The 12,301-nt window shown below is 49.5% G+C and overlaps 1 protein-coding gene across 1 annotated transcript in view; it reads left to right on the forward strand.

Annotated features, from left to right (window-relative positions):
- The first annotated feature begins 1,206 nt into the window (after positions 1–1,206).
- Positions 1,207–12,301, forward strand: part of Dnajc11 (DnaJ heat shock protein family (Hsp40) member C11) — a 48,240-nt gene continuing 37,145 nt past the window's right edge. The window contains exon 1 of the mRNA NM_172704.3: positions 1,207–1,311. Within this exon, the coding sequence (NP_766292.2) occupies positions 1,240–1,311 (72 nt within the window). The 5' untranslated portion in view covers positions 1,207–1,239. The remainder of the gene's footprint in view (positions 1,312–12,301) is intronic.

Consider the following 12,301-nt stretch of genomic DNA (forward strand, 5'->3'; position numbering starts at 1 on the left):
ATGCACGCCAGACGCAATTAAGAACCAAATGGATATTGCCTCCTCATTTATGCGGCAGGGAAAAAAAAAAAAAAAAAAAAGGCCAGGTGCTCCTACATTCAGGGCAATGGTTAAGAAAAGACAAAACATGACAGAAACAGAAGATAAGGCAGCCTCTGTGGACCACAAAGGGTGTAGGTAACCACTTTGAAGGTTTCCTGAGCACACATAAGTCAGCAAGTGGGTCCACCAGCGGCTTCCCTTGTGGGTGGGCCCCGGGAGAGATGCGTGCCTGGGCTCAGGGTGGCTTTACAACAGACTCCAAAACAGGGGAAGGAGCTCAGCCATCCCGGGTTCGCCGCCACCCAGAACCTGGGCCATAAGGGTCTTATGAGTGTGGTGCGGCCCTGTTGAATACTAACCCTGCCCATACAGATACACACACACCACATAACCCCATCACTTTCACAGCCGTAAACACACACACAATATGTCCACTCACACCCACACCCCCACTCACACACATACACTGACCCACACTTGAACACACATTTATAAACACACATCCACAACCCCACACATACACCACAACCCCACTCACACCCCCACCACACTCTCACAAACCCCATACGTGCTCATACACACACACACACACACACACATATCCCACACTCTCACACATCCCACACTCTCATACACACACACCACACCCCCACTTAAACACACGGGACACCCCCACTCATACACCCCACCCCACTCATACCCTCATCACACTCTCACAAACCCCACACACGCTTACACACACACACACACACACACACACACTTACACACAACACTCTCACGTACACCTTACACCCTCATACACACATCCCATGCATCCACTCATACACAAACACCACACACTCGTACACACACACATGCTTGTGTACACACCCACACATGCTGGTACACACATACACAGGTTTCACACACACACACACACACACACACACACAGACTGCACACACACACACACACACACACACACACACACACACACACACACACACACGAGAGGCTGGTATACATATACACCTCCCAGCTTCCGGCCTCGGCCGCGCGGGGGCGCAGTGCGCAGGCGCGTCCCAAGGGCTGCTGTGCGGCTCCGGGCCGCCAGGGGCCGCTGTGACGTGGGCGGGAGGCGCGCGGGAAGCGCTACGCAGCGCCGGACCCTCTTAACCACGGCCTCGCCGGTTTGGCGGGGTGAAAGGTTGCGAAGATGGCGACGGCCTTGAGCGAGGAGGAGCTGGACAATGAAGACTATTACTCACTGCTGAACGTGCGCAGGGAGGTGAGGCCCGCGGCGTGGCGTCGGCGAGGCTGAGGCCCGGCTCGGTGGTTCTGGACGGTCGGACGGGCGGCTCTGGCCCCGCAGCCGCCCCGGCAAGGCCACGGCCCGGCCCGGAGGCCGCGTGACCCCGCCGCCGTGTGCGCCTGCCAGCCGTCGAGCTGCCCGCACCGCCGCGACCCTCGCGCCCCGGCGCGGGTCCAGCGTCTGCCTGGCGCTCCGCGACCCGTGCATGGCGTGCACCGTGCCCAGGCCTGGCCCGGACCCGGACCCACGTACTTGCCGGAAGGGGGACGAGGACCCCGGGGCAGCCGCTGCAGTGGGGAACCAGGTCCCACGCTTCCCCTACATACTCCTACCCTAGGCTAGAGGGTAGGGTCATCAGCCTGAGCCAGGAGCTGGGCGATCGCAGCCCTGGACAGCAAGGTCAAGGCCACAGGGAGCCTCTCCAGGGTTCGGTCGGACCCTCAATCGCTGGTGCTTCCGAAGCAGAGGCTACCCTCCCAGGCTGGCGTTCGTGTCCTCCTCCGATCCCTTGAGCCTTTGCCCAGAAATCAGAGAGCAAGACCTCTCCAGCCTCGACTCGGGGGCCGTGGATGAGCAAGAAGTGCTAGGCCAGAGACGCACCGGCGCTCTGACCGCACTTCAGCATCCAGTGCTTGCCAGTGGATTCACGCGGTCTCCTCGAGAATAAAAAGTCACCCTTGAGGTCCGCACTGTCTGGCACGTGTATACCTCGCATACGTTCTTGTTCTCTATGGCTAGTCCGCACTTGAGCTCCGTCAGAGAAGGGTTCCCGGAAAGGCTTCCAAGGTCAGGTCACGAAAGGCATTCGAGAGGTCTGTGGCTGCTGGGTCCAAGTTGTCAGTCCTTCCACACAAGTCCCAATCCTGTCTTTTAGGGTTTCTGGTAAAGATCAAAAGTAAGGGAATTGTGCTAGCCTCAGCAAAGCTAACCCAGTTGCCAGTAAAAGTTGGTCTGTGTGCTAATAACCAATATCTTTCTGAGTGTTTTCTGCACAGCCACCTGCTGAAAGAACTGACTCAGTGTCTCTTTAAATTGTGATAGGCGCTCTCATAACAATCCAGTATGAATGAGTATATATGTATGTATACATATATATGTGTGTGTGTGTACATACATATGTGTGTATATATGTATGTATACATATATACATGTGTATATATATATTCAATCCAGTAATTATAATCGAGGGAACAAACAGGTGCAATTCGTCCCTGGGCAGTCTAACTCCAGAAACCCAGCTCTTGAACTCTACTGCCTCAGTTTACCATTCCACATACAGCAAAGCTCTTTGTCTCTATACTGTGCCCTGTATCAGCCACTGCTTACCACAGAAACTCCTCCAGGAAACGTTTCCTGGACTTCCAGGTTAGCAGTTGAATGAAACTGTAGGTTTTCCCCTGAGTTGTTTTGTTTTTGTTTGTTTTTTTTCTGCCACAGGGCCTGACACAGTGTAGTGCTGGCAAGAACTCACTGTGTAGACCAGGCTAGCCTTGAACTCGCAGCGATCTGGCTGCCTCTGCCACTCAAATGCTAGGAATAAAGGCCAGAGGCACAAGGCCCAGACATTTCCTGGTTCTTGAAGAAGCAGAGTGGTAAAAGGAACCGACCTTTCTGAGATGGGTTTGCTGTTTTCTTTCCTTTTAAATCTCTGAGTTCTGACTAGTCTGGGTTGTTAGCAATTGAGCCGCCATTCTTTACCCATTTGCCAGAGCTACTGAACCTCTACCGGTCCAGGTGTTCAGGACATGTGAGCCCTCTGGGATTTCAGGGCCTTTCATTGCTATTGCACTGGGACAGGAGCCAAAGAAACACTTCTTTTAAAGGGATGTTTTACCTCTGCCAGTGAGTGCGGCACTCTCTGCATTTATAACTAGATGAAGTCCTCACCAGACAAGCCTCTGTCCTGAGTTGTTCTTGTCAACACATCCAGTGTTGAATGCCATCGTGTCTGCTTGCTGACTTTGTGGCTGCTGCTCCTACTGCAAAGAAAGCTTTGCAGATGATGACATTGGTGTTTGCTAGGTTTCTGTTTGCTTTGTATTTTCAAACCTGAAGTTGAAATAGCATGCTTTAGCCAGAGAACAAAACAGAAGAAATCTTCATTCATGTGAGCGGGTGGGTGTGCTTGTGTGTTTGTGTTGTGTGTCTGAGCAGCTGCTGCGTTTGCTGTCTGTTCTGACCCTGGTCGAGTTCCTGTGGGAATCCTGCTCTTCCCACCAGCACTCAGAAGCACCTTCAAAGGACATCTTCAGAATGGTCAGCCTTCCACCAGGTTCAGTCTCTTCCCTAGAAAAGTTGCAAGTGGAAGCAACTCTGCAGAACTAGGCCATTCTGATTGCGGGTTATAAGCACTGAGCTGGGCTGTAGCTCCGTCCATAGAATGTTTGTCTAACATGCATGAAACCATGATCCATATCAGGCCCTGCATTTACTGAATAAACTGGGCACAGTGCCACTTGGGAGTAGAAATAGGTTGGTTTAGACATTTAAGGTGTCCTCCGCTACACAAGTAGTTTGAGGTCAGCCTGGCCTACGTGAGACCACATCTCAAAAAGGTAAAGTAAAAAGTTAAATGCAGAAGAGAATTAAATAAATAAAGTAAGAAATGCCAGAAATCTCCTAAGAATCTCCCATCTCAGGTTTTAAGCTGCACAATATCACTCTGAATTTTTTGTGTCAGGGGGTAGCCAGGATCACAAAATCCTGCCATAAACAAAACCTGTGGCCCTGGTGAGGCCCCTTCTCCACTGCTGCGGAGCTTCTGTCTGTTGGTAGAGGGCCCTCACCCTCGGGTCAGTTACCGTTAGTGGAGCTCAGGAAACCAGCTTTGCTGTGTGGTTCGCCGTGTTAGATGTCTGTCTGTCAGGACTAAAATCAAACTCATCTGACTTCTGGGGTGATTTTTTTTCCAAACTATTTGAAGAAAGAATTCCTTGACAACAAATTAGCATTAGATTTATTGATTGTTGTCTTTTTATAGATTTTTTTTTCTTTTAGACTTGTTTGAGTGCTATGCATGAATGCAAATATATGCGCTGTATGCATTCCTATGAATAGTTGTGAGCTATTGGGAGGCGAGGAACTGAACCTCAGTCATGTGCAAGAACAGCAAGTGTGCTCAACTACTGAGCTATTTCTAAGGCCCTTTTTATAGAATTCTTTTTTTTTTTTTTTTTGGTTTTTCGAGACAGGGTTTCTCTGTGTAGCCCTGGCTGTCCTAGAACTCACTTTGTAAACCAGGCTGGCCTCGAATTCAGAAATCTGCCTGCCTCTGCCTCCCGAGTGCTAGGATTCCTAAATAATATGGTCTGGTTTCTTCTTTATCACTCTCATGTTACACCCTAAAGAATTTCTTTTAGCAGTGCATTCTGAAGCAGTAAACTTATCATGAGTTCAAGACCAGCCAGGTCTACATTAAAACAAAACAAACAAACACAAAACCCTGTCTAAAGAAACCTGACTGGTCCTCATGTAGTCTTTTGACCAGCCAACCTCTTTTTCAAGGCTGTTGGGAGGTTTGGGGTACTGATGTTTGTTTCTGTTTGTTCTATTTTGTGTCTGTCAATTGTGTCTGGTTCTCTGTGTGAAGGTCGGAGGACAGCTTGCGGGAGTTGGTTCTCACCTTCTGTGATGTAGGTTTCTCTTCAGGAGGTCAGTAAAGAGTCGGGTGATCCTCTGGAGTTTCTCATGGACACATGTTCCAAGTGGGACGTTTGTGGCAGTGACTGTGAGTCAGTGCTTGCCTTGGGTCGGGTAGGGCCGGGCCTGGCTGGCCACAACCAGAATTGACCAGGTAGCTACGTTCTTCTTGTTGGCCCTAAGCCAGGAGGCTCAGGGCCAGGAATTGCAGCCCATTCTGCCTGCACCTAGCCTGCAAGTTCTTAGCAGTGGAGATGCCAGTGCTAGAGAGAACGCGTGGCTTTTGTCCCGGGGCTGCTTCTGTTGGGAGGTGCGCTGCTAGCACTGCCCGTTTTCTTGTAATTACGCGTAGTGCTTATTGTATGTGTGTGGGGGCATCATGTAATTACATGTATGGGAGTCGGTTCTGTCCTTTCGTTGTGTGGGAACTCAGGGCAGCAAGCTTGGCAGCAAGCTCCTTTACCCACCAAGACAGCTTACATGCCAGTCTGGTTTTCTTTGACACAGAAGTGTAGCTAACAGGCTGGGTGTGGTAGTGCCTACCTTTAACTCCTGGACTCCAGAAACGGGCCAATAAGGGGGGCGGAGAGAGGGAGGGAGAAAATAAAATAAGCACTTACTGTAAGCTAGGGTTATGCTTATTGCCATTTGGGTAGAATGTGTGTAAAGTACTAGACATAAGGAGTTATCCAGCTGATGGGGGTGAGGTTCTACTTATTGTGAAGATATACACATAGCATGGTGAAGCATGGCTTTAATCCTAGCACTTGGAAGGTAAACACAAGGTCAGGAGTTCAAGGTCCACATCGGCTCTGTAGGGAGTTTGAGGATACCCTGGGCCACAGGATACCCTGTTACAAAAGACAAACCAAAAAGGTGTGTGTGTGGACAGCCTTAGTTTGCCTTGCACTGACGGCTGCTCACCTGGTGTGCCCCTGGAACCAGTGCTGGTGGCATGACTCAGTGGCAGAGGTGCCATGTGTGCATGGACCTGGCCTGCGTCCTCAGTACCACAGGAGAAGAGAGTGTCAGAATGTGAGTTTGTTCTTTCTGAAAAGTATCGCTGTCCTTCAGATTGGTGCTTCCTGCAGAATTGACTTAGGGTGGCGCTCTGCTGGCAGGTGAGCCAGGGCACGGGGTGTACCACAGAGCAGAAACTAGAAACTGGAGAGCCACATGAAAGGGGGACACAAAGATGCTCCAAAGAGAGAGGCAGGGCGAAAGGAGGTGAGGAGTGTGAGGTGGCCAGGGTGACTAGGAAGCAGATTTGAGAGAGGCGGCCCGTGGAGGATGCTCGGCCAGGTTCAATGTCATCTCAGTGTAATTAGCCAGCAGTACAAAGTTACATTTACTTCGTTAGTGAACCCTGAGGCGGTTGCTACCTTCCTGCTTTGTCGTTTCGGCGACAGCTTCTTGAAAGGCTTACGCTCCGGTTCTGCATTGCCCAGACAGTGCTCTCTTCTCAGAGATTTCAGCTGAAAGCTTGTGTCTATTGTAAAGGTGGTAATAGGACGATAGAGAAGAGAGGATGGGGCCATGCTTCGCTTAGCATTGAGCTGGGAGTTTACTCTTCTTAACTGTCGGTTTTAATTTTGCTTATTTCATTTATAGCTTTCTTGTTCAAATAAGGATTTAAAACAACAGGTTAGCCAGGCGTGGTGGCACACGCCTTTAATCCCAGCACTTGGGAGGCAGAAGCAGGCGAATTTCTGAGTTCGAGGCCAGCCTGGTCTACAGAGTGAGTTCCAGGACAGCCAGGGTTACACAGATACACAGAGAAACCCTGTCTGGAAAAACGGAAAACACACACACACAGGTTAATAAATTGTACCCGTTTCGAAGAGGAGCCAGGCACACATCTCTGACAAGGAGAGGCGGCTGCTGGGAATGTTGATTCCACTCTAAAAGGAACAGCCACCTTTGAGTCTCCTGAACTGTGAGAACTCCTCCACGTCAAGAGTACTGTGTTCTCTGGTGTATGGAAGCCAGAGAACTCTCCCGAAAGAAAATGCCAAGCTAAAAGAGGCAGACTACGAGGAGTATGCCTGAGTGGGCAGGGTGGGGCAGACACACACAGAGGAGATTGAGTTCCTATGGGGGGATAAGATCTGAACTATCTATGTTGATGGAGCCCAGAAATCTGGAGCATGCATGCGTGTGACAAAGTGCTCCTGTTCATTTGCTCTAGTGTGTCAAGGGCTCTAGATAAGCATTCAGGCAAGATCAGGAAGAGCAATGAAATCCAAGGTGTGTCACAGTAGAGAGATGTGTAAAGGGTGGTATGTCCACTTGACAGCTGACCTTGGTGACAGCCCAAACACAGAGAAAGTCGAGTGTCTGATGGTGTAGCCCAGCATCTTGAACATTGAGTTCCTCTATGCATTTGTTGGTGATGTCCAGATTGTAATGAAGCCTCAAGGGTGACATGGAAGCAAGCTTTAATGGAGAGTCTCCTACATGGGGTCAAATATGGTGTAAGGAAGCCTCAACTGAAAGGATGGGAAACTTGCCCACCCGATCTGAGTCTGTTTCTTCATCCTTTTTTTTTTTAATGGTTGGGAGCCACCATGTGGTTGCTGGGAATTGAACTCTGGGCCTTTGGAAGAGCTGTCAGTGCTCTTAACCTCTGAGCCATCTCTCCAGCCTGATGGTATTTTTTTTAAAGATTTATTTATTAGTATACATAAATTCACTGTAGCTGACTTCAGACACACCAGAAGAGGGCGTCAGGTCTCAGGGTGGTTGTGAGCCACCATGTGGTTGCTGGGATTTGAACTCAGGACCTTTGGAAGAGCAGTCAGTGCCCTTACCCACTGAGCCATCTCACCAGCCCCCCCCGTTTCTTCATCCTTAAAGTCAGGCAGTTCTGTCTGCAAGGCTGAAGTGAGGTACACATCTGACACTTCTGTAGAGACAAGCATACGGTTCTCTGCACATGCCATTCTGCCTGCCATCTTTGCAGGGAGTAAAAGTGAGGAGTTGGGTGTGATGTCACTGGATGGCTGGAGGATCAGGAGAACTGGCTGGATTAGTAGCATACAGCTGTGTTACCAGCACTTGACCAGACTGCAAGGACTGCTCTGAGTATAAGGCCAGCATGTGTCTGTGTAGTAAGACTTCGTCAGCCGGGCAGTGATCCCAGCACTTGGGAGGCAGAGGCAGGTGGATTTCTAAGTTCGAAGCCAACCTGGTACAGTGAGTTCCAGGATAGCCCAGGTTATACAGAAAAACCCTGTCTTGACCCCCGCCCCCCCCCCCCAAATAAAATGAATGAAGAAAGAAACAAACAAACTTGGGCTGGAGAGATGGCTCAGCAGATAACAGCATTGACTGCTCAATTCCCAGCACCCACATGGTGGCTCACTACCATCTGTAATGGAATCCAACGCCCTCTCTTGGTGTATATGAAGACAGTAACAGTGTTGTACTCACATACACTAAATAAATAGAAATCTAAAAAAAAAAAAAAAAGACTTCAAAAAAGAACAGATTGCCGCAAAGGAAAAAAGTGTGTGTGTCTGCACGCGCTGTAATTAGCTGCTTAAATGTGTGGAGGAGTCCCTGGCAGTTCCCTCTCTGTATGTTTACCTGAGTGGGTGGGCCCTCAGTTCATTTGGACCCCCACCCTTTGATTTTACGAATTCCTCTCCTGCATCCCAGGCTGGCTTATGAGCTCACTGTATTGGAGGATGACCTTGAACTCCTGGTCCTCCGTCTCAGTGGCTGGGGTTACAAGTATGTGTCCGGTCTGTTATCCCCTCTTAGGTTCCGAGTAAGTGTCGAAGTCGGGCTCCATTAAAGAAATTAGTGTGTGTGGGGGCGGGGGGGGGGTGGGGGGAGATAGAGGATAGAGACACAGATACTCCAGCGTCAGAGGGCATCAGATTTCATTAGGGATGGTTGTGAGCCACCATGTGGTTGCTGGGATTTGAACTCTGGACCTTCTGAAGAGCAGTCGGGTGCTCTTACCCACTGAGCCATCTCACCAGCCCTTCAATGGTCTTAAGAATGAAACTACATCTAGTTTGTGGTCTCCCAAGGGTAGGGACCAACTTGTGATGTTTTTGTTTCTTTGGTGGTACCCAGGGCCTAGCTGACATTAGTCATCCTGCTGACAGGAGCAGTATGCATCTGATTCCACACACACACACACACACACACACACACACACACACACACCTGTGTAGGTTTGTTTTACTTTGTAAAACACCCACCCTTAGAGTTCTGTTTTGCATGAGTATGTGTGTTCCTGTGGGTGTGTTGTTGCTGGGGGTGGGGGGGTGGTATTGAACCCAGGGATTGCTAATTCAGGTGTTTACATGGCTGGCCACCTTGTCCTGGGGGTCCTGACTCTGCCCCCTGAGTGAGTATTAGGTTTAAGCAGGCTGCCACACCCACCTGCAGCTTACACAGTGCAGTGGGAGGATCTGAACTCTGGGTCTATTGCTCCATCTTCGGGGTCCTTAGTACCCCTGTATTGAGGCTCCGGTTGCTGGTACAGCCTTCTAGTTGCTTCAGGAACTGACTACTGGAAAGAATTTCTTCATCTTTGTTCTGGAACATCTGTGCTTTCTCTTATGAAAATTGTCTGAAGTCAGATATAGGAGGAAAAGAACAATTCATGCACAGGGGTGCACTGGCCCAGAGCAGTGCGCCTTGGGCATCTGTGCAGGCCTGCGGAGAGTACCTGGAAGAGAAAGCAGGGCTCTTTCCTGCGGGGTTTGGCCTTGCCATCCTCAGGTGTTGATTGTCTCCTTTTGGGTTCTTTGTTGCAGTCTTTCTCACCAACACCAGTAATGATGTCTGAAATAAACAAGGTTCCCATGGCAGGGGGAAGAATTTGCACACTGTTTCTCTTGCCAGGCCATGCACAGCTGTACTCTGCAGTACACAGAGGCCATGCACAGCTGCTCTCTGCAGTACACAGAGGCCATGCACAGCTGCTCTCTGCAGTACACAGAGGCCATGCACAGCTGTACTCTGCAGTACACAGAGGCCAGTGCTGCCTGTCTTTTCCTGCTGGACAGGCTCTTCCCTCTGCATGGCTAAGGTGTTGGTGGTTAGGGATAAGTTCCTCCCCCAAGAACCAGCCTTGGGTGTTGTCTTAGTCAGGGTTTCTATTCCTGCACAAACATCATGACCAAGAAGCAAGTTGGGGAGGAAAGGGTTTATTCGGCTTACACTTCCATACTGCTGTTCATCACCAAGGAAGTCAGGACTGGAACTCAAGCAGGTCAGGAAGCAGGAGCTGATGCAGAGGCCATGGAGGGATGTTCCTTACTGGCTTGCTTCCCCTGGCTTGCTTAGCCTGCTCTTTTATAGAACCCAAGACTACCAGCCCAGAGATGGTCCCACCCACAAGGGGTCTTTCACCCTCGATCACTAATTGAGGAAATGCCTTACAGTTGGATCTCATGGAGGCATTTCCTCTACTGAAGCTCCTTTCTCTGTGATAACTCCAGCTGTGTCAAGTTGACACAAAAATAGGCAAGTACAATTGACCCCTTGTCAACTTGACACACAAACACATCACTAATAAGCCTCAACCCTTACATTCTTATTCATCCCCAAGATCTAAATAACTTTAAACGTCCCACAGTCTTTACATATTCTTAAAATTTCAATCTCTTTAAAATATCCATCTCTTTTAAAATCCAAAGTCTTTTTACAATTAAAAGTCTCTTAACTGTGGGCTCCACTAAAATAGTTTCTTCCTTCAAGAGGGAAAATATCAGGGCACAGTCACAATCAAAAGCAAAAATCAATCACCAACTGTCCAATGTCTGGGATCCAACTCATGATCTTCTGGGCTCCTCCAAGGGCTTGGGTCACTTCTCAAGCCATGCTCTTTGTAGCACACGCGTCATCCTCTTGGCTCCAGATGCCTGTACTCCACTGCTGCTACTCTTGGTGGTCATCTCATGGTACTGGCATCTCCAAAACACTGCATGACCCCTTCAGTCCTGGGCCATCAATTGCAACTGAGGCTGCACCTTCACCAATGGCCTTCCATGGCTTCTCACAGTGCCGAGCCTCAGCTGCTCTGCGTGACCCCTTCATGCTTTCAAAACCAGTACCACCTGGGTGACTCTTACATATTACCAACTCCAGCCACAGCACAAGGTATAACCTTGGCTATCTCTAGAACACAGCCTCTGTGCTCTCAGAAAACACTTCCCAGAAGATGTCACCTCAACGATGCTGGTCTCTTCTTAATCACCGATAATTTCTTAGCTCCAGCTAACCAGCATCAATAGTCCCAGTAATGCAAAGGTTTCACTTTACTAGTTCTGGTATCTTGTTAATCACAGCTGATTCTTCAGCTCCAGCTAACCAGAACCACAGAATCTTCACAATCAAACTAGCAATGGCCCTGAAAAGAGTCTTTAATTTTCCCTCTGAAATTTCACAAGCCAGGCCTCCATCTTCTGCACTGTTTTCAACATTATCTTCCAAGCTCCTACACAACATCTGACAGAGTTCTTAACACCGAATGGATCTCCTAGCCCAAACTTCCAAAGTCCTTCCACAGTCCTCCCCAAAACATGGCCAGGTTGTCACAGGAATACCCCACTCTGCTGGTACCAATTTGTCTTATTCAGGGTTTCTATTCCTGCACAAACATCATGACCAAGAAGCAAGTTGGGGAGGAAAGGGTTTATTCAGCTTACACTTCCATACTGCTGTTCATCACCAAGGAAGCCAGGACTGGAACTCAAACAGGTCAGGAAGCAGGAGCTGATGCAGAGGCCATGGAGGGATGTTCCTTACTGGCTTGCTTCCCCTGGCTTGCTCAGCCTGTTCTTTTATAGAACCCAAGACTACCAGCCCAGAGATGGTCCCACCCACAAGGGGCCTTTCACCCTCGATCACTAATTGAGGAAATGCCTTACAGTTGGATCTCATGGAGGCATTTCCTCTACTGAAGCTCCTTTCTCTGTGATAACTCCAGCTGTGTCAAGTTGACACAAAACCAGCCAGTCCAGGTGTAGAATCTCACTGAGACCGAAAGAAGCAGATCCCTCGAGTTCTAGGTTACCCAAGGCTAGCTATGTAGTAGGAGGAAAGGAAAAGGGAAGGGAAGACTGTTGAGTGGGCAAATGGTCTCAGCACGTGGTGGGGTCTGACCGTGAAAAGTGTCAGGCTGTAGAGTAGGACACTTAGAGAAGGGAGTACAGTCTGTGCCGTTCCCAGCCCTGAGGAGAGCAGGGTTTGGTCTCTGCTGTCAGTGTCTTAGTGACCCAGTGAACCATGGTCCCTTTCTTTAACAGCAGCTCCTGTCCCGCCCAGACTGGCATGCTGTTCACTAGCTCCCACATCCTCCCTA

This window comes from Mus musculus, chromosome 4 (genome assembly GCF_000001635.26).
Source record: "Mus musculus strain C57BL/6J chromosome 4, GRCm38.p6 C57BL/6J".
Classification (NCBI taxonomy): domain Eukaryota; kingdom Metazoa; phylum Chordata; class Mammalia; order Rodentia; family Muridae; genus Mus; species Mus musculus.